General features: G+C 42.9%; 1 protein-coding gene across 1 annotated transcript in view; it reads left to right on the forward strand.

Moving 5' to 3' along the window:
- LOC126298308 (dynein axonemal intermediate chain 3-like) overlaps nucleotides 1-23,268 on the forward strand; it is a 311,679-nt gene that overhangs the window by 85,151 nt on the left and 203,260 nt on the right. The window contains exon 7 of the mRNA XM_049989604.1: nucleotides 15,909-16,069. Coding sequence (XP_049845561.1) covers nucleotides 15,909-16,069 — 161 coding nt within the window. The remainder of the gene's footprint in view (nucleotides 1-15,908; nucleotides 16,070-23,268) is intronic.

The following is a 23,268-nucleotide window of genomic DNA, read 5'->3' on the forward strand; positions in this document are numbered from 1 at the left end:
TTTTGAAGAGCATTGAAGGACAAGTAAGATTTCAGCACTCCATACGCTTGATCCTTGTCTTTCCTGTACAGGCGACAGCATACCCCGACTGACGCACAGTGGACGAAAACTTTCCACTTGCCGGAGATTATATGTAAACTGTTCCAGAATTGGGATCATCTGTGACACAGCTCTGAATTGGGAACGTCGTTGCGTCAGCTACAAGCCACGTGCTACCCGCACAATGGTGGCTGCAACCTCTGTTCGACTGTAATGGCTAACTGGGCCAACACATCGACAGTAACGCTATTATTTCCCTCCGTGTCTCTTTCTGCATCTACATCAAGGTTCCACAAGCCAGACGACGGTGTGTGGCGGAGGGTGCTTGTGGTACAGCCATCTGATCCCCTCATGTCCATTCCATTCACGAATGACGTATCGGAAGTATGATTGTGGGTAAATCTCTGTATTAGCTCTAAATTTTCTCGATGTGGTCGTTTTGAGAGACGTATGTGTGAGAAAGTACTATGTCGTCAGAATCTTCCCGGAGCCGCGCGGGGTAGCCGCGTGGTCTTAGGCGTCTTGTCACGGTCCGCGCGGCTTCTCCCGTCGGAAGTTCGAGTCCTCCCTCGGGCATGTGTGTGTGGGTCGTCCTTAGCGTAAGTTAGTTTAAGTTAGATTAAATAGTGTGTTAGCTTAGGCATCGATGACCTCAGCAGTTTGGTCCCATAAGACCTTACCACAAATTTCCAAATTTTTCTTCCCGGAACGTACTCGCTCGGAATTTCAATATTAAGCCACTGCGTAACGCACAACTCTCTTGTAGCGTCTGAGACCGGACTTTTTTTTAACATAGCTCTACCGCCCTTGAGCCGGCTAAATGATCCTGTGACGAGGCGCAACGTTCTTCGTTGGTTATTCTCTAGCTCTTCTGTTAGTTATACCTGGTAAAAACCCCAGAGGTATGAGCAGTATTCAGGAATCGATTTTTCTTATGAATCTCCGTCTTGCATATCCTTTTCCTACTATTTTCTCACATGGCCATTCCACTTACGGTCGCTCTGGATATTTACTCCTAGATATTTCACTGTATATACTGTTTCCAGCAATTTGTCATCAATGATGTAGCTGTACAGTAGTGTTCTTTTCCTATGTGCGAACAATCTGTTCAAGATCAACTGCCGGTCCCTGCAACATTCATCAATCCTCTGCAGGTCGTTTTGCAAATCGCTACAGTCTTCTGGCGTTGCTACCTTCTTGTAGGCAACCATACCATCTGCAAATAGCCTTACGGATTTCCCAATATTTTTTACTATATCATTTGTATACATTGTAAACAGTAACGGTCCTATAACACTTCCTTGAGGTACATCTGAAATTAACTTTACAAATGATTCAAATGGCTCTAGGCACTATGGGACTTAACATCTGAGGTCATCAGTCCTCTAGACTTAGAACTACTTGTCGTGTGCGCACTGTAAGACTTTCGGTACACACACCATCAGATTATTTGACTTGTCACTCTAACGAAGTAGGCGAGTGTCAGCAATATGTCTCGTGGTCTTATCGTGGTGAGTTTATCTTCTGCTGTTAGGACAAACGTCAGAAATGCCACTTGGACACTTAGAGTAGCAGATTAACGGTGACCAACTTTAAACAGAACTTGATTAATTTTCACACACATTTATTAAAATAATAACAAGCATAAAAATAACTTGGTTCTGGATGCTATTTACAATTGACAATCTGAAGTTCCTTTGGTCTTGGTACGTTAATCTTATTCTCACATATCTCTGATACTTGACAAAGTGTCTATACATTTATCTTCATGGCTATGTACAGGAATATGATAATCTTCTTAGGTACAGACTGAAAATTGACTACAGACTAATGCAGACTGACCAATCGGAGGTCTGTACACTCGTTATAATACCTCACGCGTTCAGGTATCACTGCGCGAGTGTGATCCGCAAGGAGAAAAGGTTCTACATTAGCAGCAATCTCATTGGCTGCGTTACATATTAATAAGCGGATCGGCGGAAGCAGAATTTGGTCCGTCTCTAAGACAGCGCCATCTCGTAGTGCAGAGACGGACGAGCGCTGCGCCTGCGCTGTTGTGCTTTGCGGTGCGCGCTCTATTGGGAAAGTTGTGTACGCGCTGACTACGCGGAACTATGTACACAACACTACTTAAACCTAACTAACATAACGACGTCACACACATCCATGCCCGAGGCAGGATTGGAACCTGCGACCGTAGTAGCTGAGGTCATCAGTCGCCTATAACCTAGAACTACTTAAACCTAACTAACCTAAGGACATCAAACATAGCCATGCCCGAGGCAGGATTCGAAGCTGCGGCCGTAGCGGTCGCGCGGTTCCGGACTGAAGCGCCTAGAACTGCACGCCTACAGCGGCCGGCTTAACTTTACATCTGTTGACTTTGTTCGTAAAGACCGACGTGTTGGGTTCTATCTGCAAAGAAGTCTTGAATCCAGTCGCATATCTGGGCCTATATTCGGTAACCTCGTGATTTTCTTCACTAAACGGCAATGTGGGACGGTGTCAAAGAACACGGCCTCAGCCTGAGTGCCGTTGTCTACAGCGCTATGGATCTCCTGGAGAAACAGAGCGGGTTGCATTTCGCAATATCTCTGTTTGCAGAATCCATGTAGATTTTAATAGCGTAGATTTTCGTTCTCCGAAATCGTCATAATTCTGAGCATTAAACATGTTCGATAATTCTACAACAGATTGGTGTCAACGATATAGGCCTATTATGATATGCATCTGTCCTACTGCCTGCCGGCCGGTGTAGCCGAGCGGTTCTAGGCGCTTCAGTCTGGAACCGCGTGACGGCTACGGCCGCAGGTTCGAATCCTGCCTCGGGCATGGCTATGTTTGATGTCCTTAGGTTAGTTAGGTTTAAGTAGTTCTAAGTTCTAGGGGACTGATGACCTCAGATGTTGAGTCCCATAGTGGTCGGAGCCATTTGAAACATTTGTCCGTCTACCCTTCTTGAAAGCGGGAATGACTTGCACTTTTTTTCCAGTCGACAGGTACCTTTCTTGCTCCAGAAACATACGATAAACTGCTGCTTGCAGGGTACCAGCCTCTGTCGTATAATATCTGTAGAACATTACAGGTATCTCATCTGGTCCTGATACCTTTCCACTACTAAGCGATTGTAGTTGCTTTTCTTTTCCGCAATCACTTATCGTCTTATCTGCCTTTTCGATGTTAGTACGAGGATTGAAAGAAGGGACTGTATTACGATTTTCTGCTGCGAAACAATTTCTGAAGACCAAATCCAGTATTTCAGCTTTGTCTATGTCATATTCCGTTTCGGTGCCATTGTGGTCTGTGAGTGAAAGAATAACTCTATTCCAGTTATGTTTCATGTCTTTAGCCTAACTCTTATATTGTCTAGTAGACAACGTCCCCAGTGTATATCTTCGAAGTTATATCCTGGTTTCGTAAAGTAAAGCAATGGTCCGTCTTTTTATTTTGTAGTATTATTGCACGTAGTGTGTTTAGTGTGTTCTGTAAACGAATGACAGCAATTTCGGGCAATAATGCTTTATCAAGTTTCGTTAAAAGGAAGGATTACCAAGGACTTTCTGAGTGCATTAGACCCAGAAAAAAGGACTATGATTTGACGGGAAATCAGTCGTGTCCTATTCAATGGGAGCGTCGCGCCGTTCGAGTTAGTGATTTGTGGGCCTCATGGTAACCTTAAGTACGGAGGACCAGATGGGTTGTTAAACCCAGTTCGTGGTTCTCCGTCTTCTCCGCAAAAGTGGTTTTTATTCTCAGATAGAACATTTTAAATTCATTTCGAGACGGGGGCAGGGTGGTTGGGCTTGGAGCATCTCCCGCCACAAACTGCCTCCTTTTCCAGCTGTCTTGGTGATCCCTCTTTCACTGCCTTTTAATTGCTTTTATATGTGGTTAGCCCCATTTGTTTCAGACGGACCATATTTACCGTTTTGTAAGTAGCATTCCGATGAGTAGCGGGTGCTGTTACCCTCTTTAACACTTTACCATATCGGATCGAGGGTGGGTCGGCTGTAAAAGTGGTGGTCCCCAGCGCATTCAAAGCCCTGGGGTACACTCATCTACTGACCTGACTGCTTTTCTCACCTTAACTAAATATCCAACTGATGTCCATTTCATTTTTAGCCTCCTCACTTCCACTACTACTACTCTCCCAGTCAGAAGGCATTCTTTGCCCTGTAACTGACTTCGCCCTTAATAAAGCTGGTGGGGGTTTCAGATGCGGGGCCGGCCGCTGTGGTCTAGCGGTTCTAGGCGCACAGTCCGGGGCCGCGCGACTGCTACGGTCGCAGGTTCGAATCCTGCCTCGCGCATGGATGTGTGTGATGTCCTTAGGTTAGTTAGGTTTAAGTAGTTCTACGTTCTAGGCGACTGATGACCATAGATGTTAAGTCCCATAGTGCTCAGAGCCATTTGAAACTTTTTTTTTCAGATGCGGGTGAGGTTTCTCTCGTCACAGATGACGCCTGGGAGACTCCTCGCCTGTTCTGACTTACGTAGTGGCCCGACCAATACTCTTTTAGATTTCTGTAAATTATTCTGCAACTCTGGCATCAATAGTGCTTTTAAGGCCTCCATTTTTCCGCTCTTACATACTTTCGAGAAATAAAAACTTTGAGGTTCGCCGATGACATCGTAATTCTGTCAGAGACAGCAAAGGACTTGGAAGAGCAGTTGAACGGAATGGATAGTGTCTTGAAAGGAGGATATAAGATGACCATCAACAAAAGCAAAACGAGGATAATGGAATGTAGTCGAATTAAGTCGGGTGATGCTGAGGGAATTAGATTACGAAATGAGATGCTTAAAGTAGTAAAGGAGTTTTGCTATTTGGGGAGCAAAATAACTGATGATGGTCGAAGTAGAGAGGATATAAAATGTAGACTGGCAATGGGAAGGAAAGCGTTTCTGAAGAAGAGAAATTTGTTAACATCGAGTGTAGATTTAATTGTTAGGAAGTCATTTCTGAAAGTATTTGTATGGAGTGTAGCCATGTATGGAAGTGAATCATGGACGATAAATAGTTTGGACAAGAAGAGAATAGAAGGTTTCGAAATGTGGTGCTACAGAAGAATGCTGAAGATTAGATGGGTAGATCACATAAATAATGAGGAAGTATTGAATCGGATTGGGGAGAAGAGAAGTTTGTGGCACAACTAGAACAGAAGAAGGGATCGGTTGGTAGGACATGTTCTGAGGCATCAAGGGATCACCAATTTAGTATTGGAGGGCAGCGTGGAGGGTAAAAATCGTAGAGGGAGACCAAGAGATGACTACACTAAGCAGATTCAGAAGGATGTAGGTTGCAGTAGGTACTGGGAGATGAAGAAGCTTGCACAGGATAGAGTAGCATGGAGAGCTGCATCAAACCAGTTCCAGGACTGAAGACCACAACAACAACAACAACAACAACATACTTTCGAAGTTCGATCAAATTTCTGCTGACGTCAGTAACTCCAGACCAACTATCTCTTGATTGAGGGACTGATGACCTCGCTGTTTTGTTTCTTAAACTCCATCCGTCCACAAACAAAATCCAGTTCGGCCCGAAAGACGGTACTGGGCCTTAACAACTACCTGCTTATACTCGGCCACAATGTGACTAAAACTTTTACAGTACTTAAGCAGTTTGTGTATTATGTCAAGGGAATAGGATTTCATAGTAATTTATGGCATTTTCGTAAGACCAAAAGATGGAGGTCGCAGTGGAAGATCATCAACAGCGGCAACTGATCCAAAAATCGAAAAATTGTATAACTTGTGACATCTTTTGTGAGAAAGGAGATAGACAGGGAGTATAATTCGATTGAGCGACCAACTGAACACAACATCCGTGTTTCAAAACAAATGGTCCAAATGGCTCTGAGCACTATGGGACTTAACTGCTGTGGTCAGCAGTCCCCTAGAACTTAGAACTACTTAAACCTAACTAACCTAAGGACATCACACACATCCATGCCCGCGGCAGGATTCGAACCTGCGACCGTAACGCTCACGCGGTTCCAGACTGTAGCGCCTAGAACCGCACGGCCACTCCAGCTGGCCCATCCGTGTTTCAGAAATCCTCATTACTAGTGATGAACTCCGGAGTGTGCAATACGATCATACTGGTGAATGAACAATAAGAGAACATCTGCGCCACTGGCGCATGGTTGTATGGAACATGGAAAGAAACACTGCAGAATTGGGAAGTCAAAGAAGAGGAGGGTGGTTGGGAACTGGCAACTGATAAGAAGCCTGAGGAAAACAGAATACATTCTAATTGTTTTCCGTACATAAAAAACTGGGTTTTCCAACTACAGAAGGAAATATAGAGGGGCCGTATATACACTGTCTGACAAAAGGAATGAAGTACCCAGAACGGGAGGAGGAAACGAAATGAAACTTCGAAGGTTGAAAGGGTATGGAATGTTATTTTAGTGATTACAAAATCGATTAAATCTACAAAGGCAGAATATGCCTGCTTATCATCGTAACGTTGCACTCCTTCTGGATTGACTCGGTTAGGAATCATGAAGCCGTTTATAGAGGCATGTGCTGTGTGTGTGTGTGTGTGTGTGTGTGTGTGTGTGTGTGTGTGTGTGTGTGTGTGTGTGTGTCTGTGTGAGATGATTGTCCTGTTGAGAAATGGCACCACAATACTGATCATCAGAGATAACACATAAGGAAGCGCAGTGTCTCAAGAACTGCGTCACGTGACTCCATTTAAATCTCGTGTTAATACGCATCGTATAGTTTAGATCAATGTTTTTGAGTCAGCGTATTTATTTCCTGTAGTAGCTTTCATGTAAGTAGAGTTTCTGGTGAAAGGTACCTGTTGACACATCCATTTTCAGCAGAGAAATTTATTTCTCTTTTAAGAGCCAGTGAATCATTTGATCTCAGGCTGTACTGAGAACTCTGCACTGCAGATTTTAGCGTTTGTTCAATCCCCGGTTTAATTTTGCCTACATTCCAACCTCAGTAGCAACACAGTCAGGTAATTTTTTTCTTTTGTGGGGGTCTGTTTGTACTTCCTCGGTTACTCCTCACTGCTTTGTTTGTATTTTTGGGATCCTAACCAGTTTTTATTTTTTTCGCAGTACGATGTGGATAGGGGCTGTGCCTGTTGTAAGCGGACACAAGGAGAATTTGCTGCTGTCTGTAAACAGCTGGAGTTCGTATTGGCCACGGTTGACAGGCTTGTGGCTTACAACTCAAGACAGCGGCGGCATCAGCCCATCGAGGATGAGACGTTCGACAACCTCGTTGCCGTTGGAATCCCTTGATGAGCAATTTGTCGCTGTGTTTTTTGATACGCAACATCTGACCGGTTCACCTTGGCTTTCGCTCCAGAGTGAATGTCGAACAGTGGTGGTTTCGTGTGTCACTGGGCAGAAGGAGAAAGAGGGAACAGGCTGCACGGCTGGCTTCTCAAGCCTCAGCAACGGGTACGAGGTGCTACCCAGTGTTGATAACACTTGTGAGTCTGCAAGTGATGCCTCTCTGTTGGGCCAGCGTCCGATAAGTGCAGAGGACATGTTTGCTAGTCACTGGGAGTACCAACGTTAGGTGGGTAATACAGCCCTTCAGGGAAGCAGCATGCAGGGCGGGAAAGAAGGCCTGTGTGCACTCGGTATGTTTGCCAGGTGGTCCCGTCCGTGTCGTGGAAGAGACCCTGCCGGCAACTGTCGAGCGCACTGGGTGCAAACGGCTACAAATAGTGGCACAGCTGACGTTTGCCGCTAAGGTTCTGATGCCATCCTACGTTCCTATCAGTAGATACCTTCATTGGTTGGTTGGTTTGTGGGATTGACGGGGCCATACTGCTACGATCATCGGTCCCAGCTTCTTTGCATAAGACAACTAGCATCACACGTGGGGCGTAGGGTGAGCTGACTCTTTGTAGCATAGTACCCAGGGTCGATCGTGGCCCTCTCGTTTGAAACAGGGTGGGACGTTTAAGCCAGAGACTCGGACGACTCTTCAACGGTACCGGGATTTTTTAAAGTTAGAAAAGTCCCCCTTGGAAACATAAACCAATTACCTGCCAAAATCGAAGTCACATCAGCCACTATGTTCTCAGAGAATGCTCGTCCTCGCAGATTGGATGCAGAAAAGATTAATACGATATTACTAAACTGCAAGAACATCCAAAAAAAGATCCCAGAAATAGTATCGCTTATTGAAGATTATAATATCCTAATATTTAGGAACAGAAAGTTGGCTGAAACAGGAAGCGAATAGCAAAGAAATCCTAAGTTCAGATAGGAACATTTTTCGTAAGGATAGGTTAGTCGCTAATGGTGACGGCGTATTTATTGCAGTAAAGAATTCGATAATATCCAGCGAAGTTTTCACGGATTCCGAATGTCAATTAATCTGGATGAAGTTAAGCATTAAAGGCCGATCACAAATGGTAATCGGATGCTTTTATAGATCGTCTGGGTGGGGATCTGTAGTGGTAGAGTGTCTCAGAGAGGACATACAGAATATCGTTACTAATTTTCCTGATCACACTGTTGTAATAGGGGGTGACTTTAACTTGCCAGGTATAGATTGGGAGAGTCATGGAGCCAGAGACAGGGCTTCGTGTGGCATTATTCTGAATGTGTTGCCCGAAAATTACTTCAAGCAGATAATTAGAAATCTAACTCGTAATGGTAACGTCTTAGATCTCCTAGCAAAAAACAGACCTGAAATTATCGAATAAGTTAACATAGAGGAGGGTATCAGCGATCATAAGGCTGTGATAACAAGTATGACTACGAGTTTTACAAGGAATGTTAAAAAAGATAAGAAAATATTTGTGTTTAGCAAGATACAAACTGAATAGTGTTAGAGTAGTCAGCATCAAATAATCAGTGCTTAGGACGAAGGTGTGGAGCGAAAATGGAAAACATTCAAAAACATCGTTCAATATGTCTTAGACAAATATGTTCCGAGCAAGGTTTTAAAGGAAGGGAAAGACCCACCGTGGTTTAATAGCAGTCTTAGAAAACCGCTACTTAACCAAAGAGAGCTTCATCACAGATTCAAGAGAAGTCAAAATCTAGCAGAAAAACAAAACCTGAACGAAGCGAAAATGAGCATAAGGACAGAATTGAGAGAGGCATTCAACGACTTTGAAAGTAAAATTTTGTCAGAAGATGAGTAAAAGCCCTAAGACGTTTTGGTCTCGCGTAAAATCAGTACACAGTTCTAAATCCTCTGTTTATTCACTCAGTGATCATACTGGCACAGACACAGAAGCCTGGGGAAGTAGCGCAGTGGTTAGCACACTGAATTCGCCTTCGGAAGGACGGCGGTTCAAACTCGAACCCTGTCATCCTGATTTAGGTTTTCCGTGAGGTCCCTAAATCGCTTATGGCAAATCCCGAATGGTCCCTTCGAAAGGACACGGCCGCTTTCCTACCCCATCCTTCCATAATCCGAGCTTGTGCTCCGTCTTTAATGACCTCCTTGTCGACGAGACGTTAAATACTAATCTCCTCCTCCTCCTTCTCCTCCTCCGAAACAGAAGATTACAGAAAGAAGACCGAAATACTAAATTCAGTCTCCCGAAACTGTTTCACCACAGAAGATCGTAATACAGTCCCTTCTTTCAATCATAGTACGAACACCGAAATGGTAGATATTGAGATAACCGATGGCGGAGTAGAAAAGCAACTACAACATCTTAACAGTGGAAAGGCATCAGGACCAGATGAGATACATATAAGATTCTGCAAAAATGAAGTGAAAGAACTTGCTCCCCTTCTAGCAGTAGTTTATCGTAGATCACTGGAGCAAGGAAAGGTACCTAGTGACTAAAACGCAGGTAATTCCCGTTTTCAAGAAGGATCATAGGACATAATGTACATAATTATAGGCCTAAATCGTTGACCCTAATGAGTAGTAGAATTATCGAACATCTTTTATGCTCAAGAATTATGACTTTTAGGAAAATGAAAATCTATCAAAATTCATTCCACGAACAGAGATCTTAAGAAACGCAGCTCGCTCTGTTCCTCCAGCAGATCCACAGTGCTATAGACAACGGCGCTCAGGTTGGGGCCGTGCGTGTTCTTTGACTTCGGGAAGGCATTTGGCACCGTCCCGCACTCCCGCCTAGTGAAAAAAAAAATACAAGCCTACCGAGTATTGGACCAGATTTGTGACTGCATTCAAGATTTCCTTGCACACAGAATTCAAAGCATCGCTCTTAACGGAACAAAATCGACAGATGTAAAGCTAACTTCCAGAGTACCCCAAGAAAGTATTATAAGATCATTACTGCTTACAGTTTCTATCGACGACCTGGTAGAAATCGTTGAATAACTCTTTAAGATGCGGTTGTCTCTAAGACAGCAACAACGCCAGAAGGCACTATCGATTTGTAGAATGGTGAATGGTGCAGGTTCTGACAGTTGACCCTGAACGTAAATAAATGTAACAAATTGCGTATTCATTGGAAAATAAATCCACTACTGCAGAACTACGCCGCTGATGACAAATTGCTGGAAATAGTATGTACCGTAAAATATCTAGGAGTAACAATCCAGCACGACCGTAAGGAAGTGGCATACAAGGCGCTTGTTCGACCGATTCTTGAATATTATACATCTACCTGGTATCCTTACCAGCTAGGACAGATAGAAGAGATAGAGAAGATCCAACGCAGAGCAAGTGCACATTTCTCTTTGTGTTCACTCAAAGAAAATGTTCCTACTTGCTGCTTACTCATCAGGATCAGGAACTATGACCATAAATCAAAGTTCTGAGTTTTAACTGATTGATATGTTCTGTAACAGTTTACACACACAAAATATAATAATATATCTAATAATAATAATATCCCTGTCAGAAACCACACTATTAATAATTAATAGGCGACGTCTACGAGTCTATCACCAAAAGTTAATTGCTCGCCTTAAAAGTGAAAAATAATCTTGTTGCTTGGGGTGGTACGCAGTTACTTCCGTGAAACCTAAGTGACCCAGAACGGTTTACACTCCTCGCGAGTTCACTTCCTACTTTTAACGAGAATGCATTCAAATTTGCCCAGCATGGGCGTCATCCGAGGCACAATGCCCGGAGACGTTTGACTGACCTGAACGGATTATCTCGGTGCGAAGTATCTCTTTCCTCTATCTCTCTGGCTGTATTTATATAGGGGCGCAGCGGACCGCCAAACGGAACATCTGCTATCAACTGCCCTAGGCACAGGTAGCAGTACCTAAATGGCCCCTTTCTTGGACACAAATTAATTAATGGCTCTGTCGCTTGACAATTTACAATCTTCTTAATTTTTATACAAACAGAGTTACGTTTGCTTTACTTACTGAAAACTGAGAAAGTTTTAGCTCTGCTCCATTTACACTTGGCTGGCTAGAATTTTTAGAATGTAATCGACAGTAGAACAGGACCTCTGAACTGCCTCTTTATGATTCATTGTAACGATTGTCATTTATCATACACTCTAAAAATTTGGCACAGCTGTATTATTTCAAGAATTTAATAGAGTGATGTAATTAGACATTTCTATTACAGATACGAATGATACTTAATCTACCGTGAGTAAGGAATTTTTTCGTTCCAAATTTTATTTTTAGTAAATAACTTGAAAACTAATAGAGGTGGCTACATACGAATTTCCAGCTTTCTGAATTTAATAACTAGCAGCTTCAATTTTTCGTAGAAACGCTGATGTTAACCAAAATATTTCTCAGATCAAGTTGATGCTTGTAACTTTTAATTGTGACGTGCATTTGCATAGTCTTATCTATTTTTAGCTTTCTAATTTTATTATTCAGCGCCGCAATTTTTTTTCTTAAGATCGTATATTTAGTGTAACACATTAATTTGATCGTTCTGAGACCTTACAGTGTTAACATTAATATACTTAAGCATACACTGACGACATTTGGAAAAGTTATTTTAATTTCACTCTTAGATAATGGTGCAATCCTTCGTATGAGGGTTATTATAAAGTCTGCTTAGAAACTTTGGAGTTGTAAATGCATTATCTAAGTACATCCATCAACTACCACACAGACAAAAAAGTTAGTAATCATTATAGAAACAGCTCTTTCCATGTCCATGGAACCAGGCCCAAATTTAACTCTCATCTCTCGAGAAAAATAGACTAAAAGCTAAAAATAAACATTTTAATCAGGGAATCAAGCTACACAACATAGGAGACTAAAGGCATAACTTGAAAACTATTGGATAAACCCAGACTTCGCCGACGAAATTTCGGAGTCTGTTCAGGGACGTTTTCTAATTATTTTGGTATAAGGGACCTGTGGTCTCCAGTGGTTCGTTGCAGTGAAATACACTCCTGGAAATGGAAAAAAGAATACATTGACACCGGTGTGTCAGACGCACCATACTTGCTCCGGACACTGCGAGAGGGCTGTACAAGCAATGATCACACGCACGCACAGCGGACACACCAGGAACCGCGGTGTTGGCCGTCGAATGGCGCTAGCTGCGCAGCATTTGTGCACCGCCGCCGTCAGTGTCAGCCAGTTTGCCGTGGCATACGGAGCCCCATCGCAGTCTTTAACACTGGTAGCATGCCGCGGCAGCGTGGACGTGAACCGTATGTGCAGTTGACGGACTTTGAGCGAGGGCGTATAGTGGGCATGCGGGAGGCCGGGTGGACGTACCGCCGAATTGCTCAACACGTGGGGCGTGAGGTCTCCACAGTACATCGATGTTGTCGCCAGTGGTCGGCGGAAGGTGCACGTGCCCGTCGACCTGGGACCGGACCGCAGCGACGCACGGATGCACGCCAAGACCGTAGGATCCTACGCAGTGCCGTAGGGGACCGCACCGCCACTTCCCAGCAAATTAGGGACACTGTTGCTCCTGGGGTATCGGCGAAGACCATTCGCAACCATCTCCATGAAGCTGGGCTACGGTCCCGCACACCATTAGGCCGTCTTCCGCTCACGCCCCAACATCGTGCAGCCCGCCTCCAGTGGTGTCGCGACAGGCGTGAATGGAGGGACGAATGGAGACGTGTCGTCTTCAGCGATGAGAGTCGCTTCTGCCTTGGTGCCAATGATGGTCGTATGCGTGTTTGGCGCCGTGCAGGTGAGCGCCACAATCAGGACTGCATACGACCGAGGCACACAGGGCCAAAACCCGGCATCATGGTGTGGGGAGCGATCTCCTACACTGGCCGTACACCTCTGGTGATCGTCGAGGGGACACTGAATAGTGCACGGTACATCCAAACCGTCATCGAACCCATCGTTCTACCATTCCTAGACCGACAAGGGAACTTGCTGTTCCAACAGGACAATGCACGTCCGCATGTATCTCGTGCCACCCAACGTGCTCTAGAAGGTGTAAGTCAACTACCCTGGCCAGCAAGATCTCCGGATCTGTCCCCCATTGAGCATTGGGACTGGATGAAGCGTCGTCTCGCGTGGTCTGCACGTCCAGCACGAACGCTGGTCCAACTGAGGCGCCAGGTGGAAATGGCATGGCAAGCCGTTCCACAGGACTACATCCAGCATCTCTACGCTCGTCTCCGTGGGAGAATAGCAGCCTGCATTGCTGCGAAAGGTGGATATACACTGTACTAGTGCCGACATTGTGCATGCTCTGTTGCCTGTGTCTATGTGCCTGTGGTTCTGTCAGTGTGATCATGTGATGTATCTGACCCCAGGAATGTGTCAATAAAGTTTCCCCTTCCTGGGATAATGAATTCACGGTGTTCTTATTTCAATTTCCAGGAGTGTATTATCCAGTTGGTTACCACAACTAACATTGTTTCTTTAAAAATATCTTCACAATAGCGAAAAAGCCTTCAATATGAAATCATCAAAATATACAACACAAAAAACAGAAGCTCAGATTCTAAAGTAAACCGATATGGTTGCCATCGTTCGAGTAACAAATGAGCGTAGTGTCGATGTACTGGTCTTTCATTGCGTTCGATGAGCTCACAGCCAAGCTGCATACCAACCACCTCTTTAGCAGTAAACCCTTCCATACCACTATGTATGACTGGAAATGTACAACTAGCACTGCTAGAAAAATCAACCCGAAACATAACCTGGCATTACCTTGAGGGTGAAAAGTAAAATGGGTACTACTTTACCTACACTACTGGCCATTAAAATTGCTACACCACGAAGATGACGTGCTACAGACGCGAAATTTAACCAAAAGGACGAAGATACTGTGATATGCAAATGATTAGCTTTTCAGAGCATTCACACGAGGTTGGCGCCGGTGGCGACACCTACAACGTCCTGACATTAGGAAAGTTTCCAAATGATTTCTCATACACAAACAGCAGTTGACCGGCGTTGCCTGGTGATCCGTTGTTGTGATGCCTCGTGTAGGGAGGAGAAATGCGTACCATCACGTTTCCGACTTTGATAAAGGTCGGATTGTAGCCTATCGAGACTGCGGTTTATCGTATCTTGACATTGCTGCTCGCGTTCGTCAGATGATGACGTTTGCAAGACAACAACCATCTGCACGAACAGTTCGGCGACGTTTGCAGCAGCATGAACTATCAGCTCGGAGACCGTGGCTGCGGTTACCCTTGACGCTGCAACACATACAGGAGGGCCTGCGATGGTGTACTCAACGACGAACCTGGGTGCACGAATGCCAAAACGTCATTTTTTCTGATGAATCCAGGTTCTGTTTACAGCATCAAGATGGTCGCATCCGTGTTTGGTGGCATCGCGGTGAACGCACATTGGAAGCGTGTATTCGTCATCACCATACTGGCGTATCACCCGGCGTGATGGTATGGGGTGCTATAGGTTACATGTCTCGGTCACCTCTTGTTCGCACTGACGGAACTTTGAACAGTGGACGTTATATTTCAGATGTGTTACGACCCGTGGCTCTACCCTTCATTCAATCCCTGCGAAACCCTACATTTCAGCGGGATAATGCACGACCGCATGTTGCAGGTCCTGTACGGGCCTTTCTGGATACAGAAAATGATCGACTGCTGCCCTGGCCAGTACATTCTACAGATCTCTCACCAATTGAAAACGTCTGGTCAATAGTGGCCGAGCAACTGGCTCGTCACAATACGCCAGTCACTACTCTTGATGAACTGTGGTATCGTGTTTAAGCTGTACCTGTACACGCCATCAAAGCCTTGTTTGACTCAATGCCGAGGCGTATGAAGGCCCTTATTACGGCCAGAGGTGGTTGTGCTGGGTACTGATTTCTCAGGATCTATGCACCCAAATTGCGTGAAAATGTAATCATACGGTTCTAGTCTGGAACAGTCTGGAACCTCGCGACCGGTACGGAGATGTACTTACGTTAGCTAGGTTTAAGTAGTTCTAAGTTCTAGGGGACTGATGACCTTAGACGTTAAGTCCGATAGTGCTCAGAGCCATTTGAACCATTTGTAATCATATGTCAGCTCTAGTATAATATATTTGTCCAATGAATATCCGTTTATCATCTGTATTTCTTCTTTTCGTAGCAATTTTAATGGCCAGTGGTCTATGAGATGATTTTTTGTCTTCTATAGATATTACTGTTCTCACTACATTGCTAAGTTATTTCCAATTGTTGGATAACATACCAGAGATAATATTTCTTATGATATATCATGGAAAGAACGAAAAATACCTTACCATACAGGGTGGGCCCAAAGTTACGAAGGGGCTATAACTGGTTTTCAAACTAAAACTTCACAATTCTGGTTAGTTGAACGATGCTGAATTTGTCAACTGTCAGTCTCTCTGCCAGAACCTGAAGTGAAAGATAAGAGAAATGAATATTTAAAAGAGTTATTAACAGTTACCCCTCGTCGTAATTTTTGGCCGCCCTGGCATTCATCTTGCCAAAATAAATTAATAAATCATTCTCATCAACAGTATGTCTCTCTTATACATACTTAACTTCTTTTGCAGGGTACTTTGCGATAGCGTACGTGAGCAACCGTCGTGGTAGACATTTTTCTGGTGTTGACACGGCTTCCGAATATCTGCCGGATGTCGAGGATTCACCGGAAAACATTCACGACAAAAATCCTGTGCTACTGTGGAGCTTCAAAGATCGATTTCACTCAAAAGTAAATAATGAACAATATTTCATACTTGTTCTTTTGTATGGTACGAAGCATGTTACTCATCTAAATAAGACATGGAATAAAATTAATTACACAAGAATAATATCAGTGATTAGATATTGCTTTTCATGGAGTATCGCTGAACTTTTATAGCTGAACGAAAAACTTACGGGACAAGACATACAGGAAGAGAATAACGCTTCTGTTGGAGAGGAATTCCGCCTTATGCAATACACATGTGAGAACAAAACAATGAAGATGTCTTGCATAAGGCGGAATTCCTGTCCAATCTTCGTAGCAAGCACGGAAATAAGAAGAGCTGCAACAGTCACAGGATGATTAATGCTTCTGTTATTTAGGAAGATGCAGGAAGGTGACAAATCATTTCCCTTACAACAGTCTCGCTGTGAAGCTGATGTGCTTTCCACATGGTGAATGATTGTAACACGCACTCGGGAAGAGCTGTTAGTCATTCTCAATTCAACACAGACATCCCGTCTCCACCATTCTCCCTGTCGCAGATGTATTTGCACTATGAAACACAGCTTTTAGACAAAGAACTCGACAATAATTTGTTATACAAAAAGAAAGATTATGACAGATGTCTACGTGATATCATTAGAGGCGGGGCACAAGTTTGGATTGGAGGGAAATCGGCCGTGAGCTTTCCAAACGTACTGAGACGTTACTCTACCAAGTACCTTCGCGTACGATGCCATTCATAAGTGGGTGAGGTATTAGATAACCTGTGTGGCTTTTGGATTGCACAACATAGTAATTAAAGATCATTTATTAAACTTTGTTGTCTGGTAAATTAAATTCCATTTAATCTCTGCACGAGGATTATTTCATATTAATTTAAATTTTCAAGTAAGTAATACTTGAATGACTCTCTCTCGTGTTTCGCCCAGTCAGCGGCATATATGCGGCCCTTCCTATGCAGCTCATTGTTGTTGGTTAATGAAATACTGACTCAGTTTACTATTCAGAGAGAGAGTCGTCCCTGACCGATTGAAAGAGAGCTTACCTATTGTGTCGCACTTAATGGCTTTCCCTTGCGGCCCAAACATTACAGTAGCAGCCCAGCTTTCGCTTTAATCAATTTACGAAAACCACGGAAAAGCTAAATCTTTAATCACACTTTATTCAAATCAGTTTCAATACTTAAGCAACTGTATCTAGTCACTTGGCACAACGCATTTCAGCAGCAGATTTATTGAAAAAGAAAATGGTTCAAATGGCTCTGAGCACTATGGGACTTAACATCTGAGGTCAACAGTCCCCTAGAACTTAGAACTACTTAAACCTAACTAACCTAAGGACATCACACACATCCACGCCCGAGGCAGGATTCGAACCTGCGACCGTAACGGCAGCGCGGTTCCGGACTGAAGCACCTAGAACCGCTCGGCCACAGCGACCGGCAAATTAATAAGGCTTAGGCTATTTTTACATTTGCCAGTACTTTGATTGTGTAAGTTCTCAGTGATGTTGCTGTTGTTCTTGCTATTGTCATCAGTCCAAAGATTACTTTGTTGCAAGTCTCCATGCTAAGGTATCCCGGCGTAGCTACCGTAGCTACATAAATTCGTGCTTGCCTGCCGTTGCCAAGTCTTGGTCTGCATCTACAATTTCTGCGCCCCACCCTTCCACCCAGTACCAAATTAACGATTCGTTAATACTTCAGAATGTGTTCTATCAACCTATTTTTTTCCTTTTAGTCAAGTTCTCTCACAAATATCTTTGCTACCCAGTTCTATGCAGTACTTGAATGAGATTTTCACTCTGCAGCAAAGTGTGCACTGATATGAAACTTCTGGCAGATTAAAACTGTGTGCCAGACCGAGACTCAAACTCGGGACCTTTACCTTTCGCTGGCAATTGCTCTACCACTGAGCTATCCAAGCACGACTCACGACCCGTCCTCACAGCTTCAATTCTGCCAGTACCTCGTCTCCTACCTACTAAATTTGAGAGAAGCTCTTCTGCGAAACTTGCAGAACTGGCACTCCTGGAAGAAAGGTTATTGAGGATACATGGCTTAGCCACTGTCTGGGAGATGTTTCTAGAATGAGATTTTCATTCTGCAGCGGAGTATTCGCTGATATGAAACTTCCTGGCAGATTAAAACTGTGTGCCGGACCGAGACTCCAACTCGGTCCCGAGTTCAAGTCTCGGTCCGGGACACAGTTTTAAATTCCTATGTAATTTCTATGTAGTACTTCCTCACTAGTTATTCGAACTATCTACCTAATCATCATTCTTCCATCACATTACAAAAATTTCTAATCTCCTCTTGTTCATATCGTTTACGATCCACTTTTCACATCCATACAACGCTGCATTCATGACAAACACATTCAGAAAACATTTTCTAAAACTTAAATTTATATTCGATCATAACAAATTGCCGGCCGGTGTGGGCGAGCGGTTCTAGGCGCTTCAGTCCAGAACCGCACTGCTGCTGCGGTCGCAGGTTCGAATCCTGCCTCGGGCATGGATGTGTGTGATGTCCTTAGGTTAGTTAGGTTGAAGTAGTACTAAGTCCTCAGATGTTAAGTCCCATAGTGCTCAGAGCCATTTGAACCACAACAAATTGCTCTCTTTCGGAAAAGTTTTTCCTGCTATTTCCAACCAGAATTTTACACTCTCTTTACTTCTACTATCTTCAGTTATTTTTCTGGCCAAAAAGCAAAATGCATCTATTTCTTTTAGTATCTTATTTCCTAATCCAATTCCCTCATCTTCGTTAGATTTTATTCGGCTATACAGCATTGCCCTTTTATTTCTTCTTCTAAGATTCATGTTATTATAAACTCAGTTCCACTGATCTGCCAAATCCTTTGCGGCCTCTGAAAGACAATTTCATCTGCAAACCTTTTCATATCTTCTACCTCAACGTTATTTTCTTTTCCAAATTTCAGCATGCTTTTCTTTAATGCTTGCTCTACGTACAGCTTCAATAATATAGGCTACAAACCTGTCTCGCTCCAGTTTCACCTTCATATACTTAACTACAGTCTGGTTTCTGTAAAAGATCTGTAGATAACTTTTTACTCGCTGCATTCCATCACTGACAACTTCAGAACTTTAAAGATTCTAATCCATTCAGTATTCATTCAACTTTTCTCTAAATCTACTAATGCTATAAATGTGTGTTTGAATTTCTTGAACTTGCCTTCTAAGATAAGTCGTACGGTCACTATTGCTTCGTGTGTCCCTACATTTCTCCAGAACCGAAACGGATCCTCTCCAGATAAGCTTCTACAAGTCGTTCCATCCTTCTTTAGATAATTCGTTTTAATATTTTGCAAACATTACTTATTAAACTGATGGTTCGACAAATCACCTATCTGTCGGTACATGCCTTCTCCGGTACTAGGATTATTACATTCTACTCGTACTCTGAAAATATATCGCCTGTCTCATATATCCCACAAACCAGATGGAACTACTTTGTCATGACTGGTTCTCCCAAGGATCGTAATAATTATGAGTGAATATCGTCTACTCCAGGTGTCTTGTTTCTAATTAGGCCTTTCAGTACTTTGTCAAATTCGTCTTGCTGTATAGCGTCCTTCGCCTTATGTTCATCCTCTTTGTCTTCCTTTTACAGAATAATATCTTAGTTTTCTTTCCTTTATACAGCCCTCCTTCCACCTTTCGGCCTTTCCTTCTTTGCTTAGTACTGGCTTCCCATACTAGCTCTCGATGTTCATACAGTTGCTGCTACTCATTTCTCCACCAGTATCTTCAATTTTCCTATATGCGACGTCTGTATCTCCTGTATTCATGCATGCTTCTACAACTTTACATTTCTCCTCTAGACAATACTGCTTTTCAAATTTGAACTTGCAATCGATTTCATATTCTATATTCTGGTTTGTCTGCTTTATTAGCTGCATACTTATATTTTCTCCTTTCATTAATAACATTTTATACATTGTGTGTTATTCAAAGATCCCTACGAGGCCTTGTCTGTACGACCAGTTGTTCCTCTGCTGCCTTCACTCTGATCAACCTATTCAGCTTTTATTGTATATCTTTCAGCTATTTCAGCCATCCGCTACCTAATGCTCTCCTTGAAACTTTCAACTATCTCTGATTGTATCAACTAAGTTTCCTACGATTCCGTAGTTTTTTCACCTTTATTGTGCGTTTCTAACTAATAAGTTGTGGAGAGCATCGATATGTACTTCTGGAAAAGTTTTTCAGTTTAAAATCTAGTTTCTAAATTGAGTCCTATTTTTATTTTTATATAATCTACCTAAAGCCTTACAGAGCAGTAATAAAAAAAGGAACACCGTTCCGTAGTCACAGGATGATTTTCCGAATCTTATCCATAAACACAGATTGTGTATTACGATCTAAAGGGTGCAAAAAACATACAGTAAAATGATTAGGACAAAAAAATAATCATAATATGCACAAAATATGTTGTTATGACCAAAAATTTACAATAACATGGGACATATCACCGAACAATATTAAAATTAAGTAAAATTTATGTTTTAAAATAAATTACTAAGTCTTTTTATAGTAATGAATTATTTATTCTTAGAATAAAATGCACAAGATAAGCAAGCTACACTGTGAAATTTGATGTTGCTGTAAACTATCTATTAATATTATCACAACGTAATTAATCTATGTTTTTCTGTATACTCTCATTTTTACTTCAGTTTATGAACTCTGAGTTGCAATATAAAACGAATTCCTTGTGTAAATGTTCAAATAAAAATATTGCCTGTTGTTAGCCGACGAAGGCTTGCATTTTGGAAAACTTCTTTCTGCTTCAACTGACACAAGAGGACCACATGCAACACAGACAACGTCATTTGCCTCTCAATGTAAATGATTAATAGACAGTTTCTCGACCAATAAAAAAGAAACGGAAGACAGTGTAAAATATCCTTCGTTTTTTTCTAACACCATTTCCATTTTCTTCGAATCCTCTTTTCCCAATACACCACAATTTTTGTAACTTATTCAGTTTTTTTAACTTTTCGTTCTGTTTCACTAGTGCACTACTGCTTGCTCCAAAGACGTTATGGCAGCAGGAATAAATGCAAAATTTGATTTTATGTATGAAAGTTTTCCTAAAGTTAGAGCGTTAGACGTTAATTCTTGGACTACTCCAATTGAAGCGGGTTCACTGATATCGAATGAACCAATGATGCTTTTCGCAACGTTGTAGTCCTGACACTAATAGTTTTAGGCGTCAATTTAAGGCCCTATCTTGTCAAACTGGAGAGGGTGGTAAGTAAATGTTTGTAGCTCACAACTTAAATGCTTTTTCCAAAGTTCTCACAATGAAATCTGTAAAGGTGAAGTCCAAATTGTGAATTCAAACGAAGTATGGGGCGAAGGTAGACTTTAGCATTTTCCAGTAAAGAAAGGGGTATGCGAAATTCTGAGAAATGTAACATGGAAGAAACAAGAGTTCTTTACTTCTTCAAAGAGTGGAAGTATAACGAATCGAACATTTACTTACTAAAATATGTTCTGTCAGAATAAGTGGCCGCATATGTGTAATTATTAGTCAACAAACTACTGTAATTCATGCAGTTTTCTCACAGCAAGCATTTATATGTATTTAAGAAACATGTCAGCTTCGCGTAAAATATATGCACTGTCATGAAAATCCTTGTCCTAATAATGATGTTCCACAATGATGATTTTTTCGCATCATTTACTATTATTGTTATTTACTTGTTTCATGTTGATACTCCGTGTATGTATACAGGGTAATTTTTTCCACTGTAGGGAGTGATCAATGAGAGGATACGGAACAAAAAAGATCTAACGAACTTACATCCGGAAATCCACGGCTGCGGTCTAATACGCATTGTACAATGCAGCCATAGCTACAGTATGTGTTGAAAATGGTTTCCATGTGCCTCAACGCATGCATGTACGCGGTGTAGCATGTTTTGTCTCACACGTTCACATCAAATGGTTCAAATGGCTCTGAGCACTATGGGACTTAACTGCTGAGGTCATCAGTCCCCTAGAACGTAGAACTACTTAAACCTGCAGGCTGCATTCAAACAGTGTCAAGGCAGCATGAATACACTGCTCCAGTGTCTCTGCATCTGGAATGGAATTTGCATACTCGATATCTTTGAGATGGCCCCATAACCAGAAATGGCACGGTCTGAAATCCGGTGAACGAGCAGACCATGCAACTGGACCCCCTCGTCCGATCCATCGTCGTCAACGGGGAAATGGGCTGGAGCACCATCATGTAGCAGCCACATAACCCTTTGAATCATCAATGGTGCTACCTCCAGCAACGGAAGCAAAGTCATTCGCAAGAAACGCCGATAGTTCCGGCCTGTTACGCGACGTGGAAGGTAAACTGGTCTCAGAATACGGTCGCCACTTATCCCGGCCCACACATTCCGGCTGCAACGATGCTGATGATTCGTTGTCACCATACCATGGGCGTTCTGCGTGCTATCCCACAGATGACTGTTATGAAGATACCACTCCGCCTAAGGGTGGCCTCATTTGTGAATGGGAAGGATGACACAAATCCTGGAATCGTGGTTGCCTGGTGAAGAAACCAGTGACAAACTGCACCCGATGTGGAGAGTCCATCGCTAGTAAGCCCTGCACACGCTGTAAGTGATAAGGGTAGTAACAGTTGTCATGGAGAATGTTCCACACGTTCGTCTGGCTTATCCCGGCCAACTGCCTGTTACTGGCACGGCCGTCGCCTTCCACAGTGTTTATCACATTTTCCTTTAAGTCTGGCGTCCGAACATTGCGGGTACGTCCTTCGTGATTTCCTGCTACCTGAAACGACCCTGTATGAGACAAACGACGAAACACAATTGCAAACATTGAATGTTGTTGTTGATGTCAGCGGGGATAGGTCTCCTGATACAATCTTGTTGCCCGCCGTCGCTAGCCATTTGCCTTTCCGTCGGCATGCTCTCGATTCGAATTCTGTCCCATTGAGTATAACGCTGTTTCACTTACACTACGAGGTAAGTCAGCAAGAGGTGGGAATCGTACACAACACTACCAATTAATATGGCAGGAGAAAGCGCTAGGGCATGACGTATGAGGCTCAAGAACGGGCTGTTCGAACTATGTGTGGTGTAAGTTCGAGAATCTCTTGTCGACCCCTATTCAATAGTCTGGGAATTCTGACATTGCCCTCACAGTATATACTTTCTTTAATGTCGTTTGTT

This window comes from Schistocerca gregaria, chromosome X (genome assembly GCF_023897955.1).
Source record: "Schistocerca gregaria isolate iqSchGreg1 chromosome X, iqSchGreg1.2, whole genome shotgun sequence".
Taxonomy (NCBI): domain Eukaryota; kingdom Metazoa; phylum Arthropoda; class Insecta; order Orthoptera; family Acrididae; genus Schistocerca; species Schistocerca gregaria.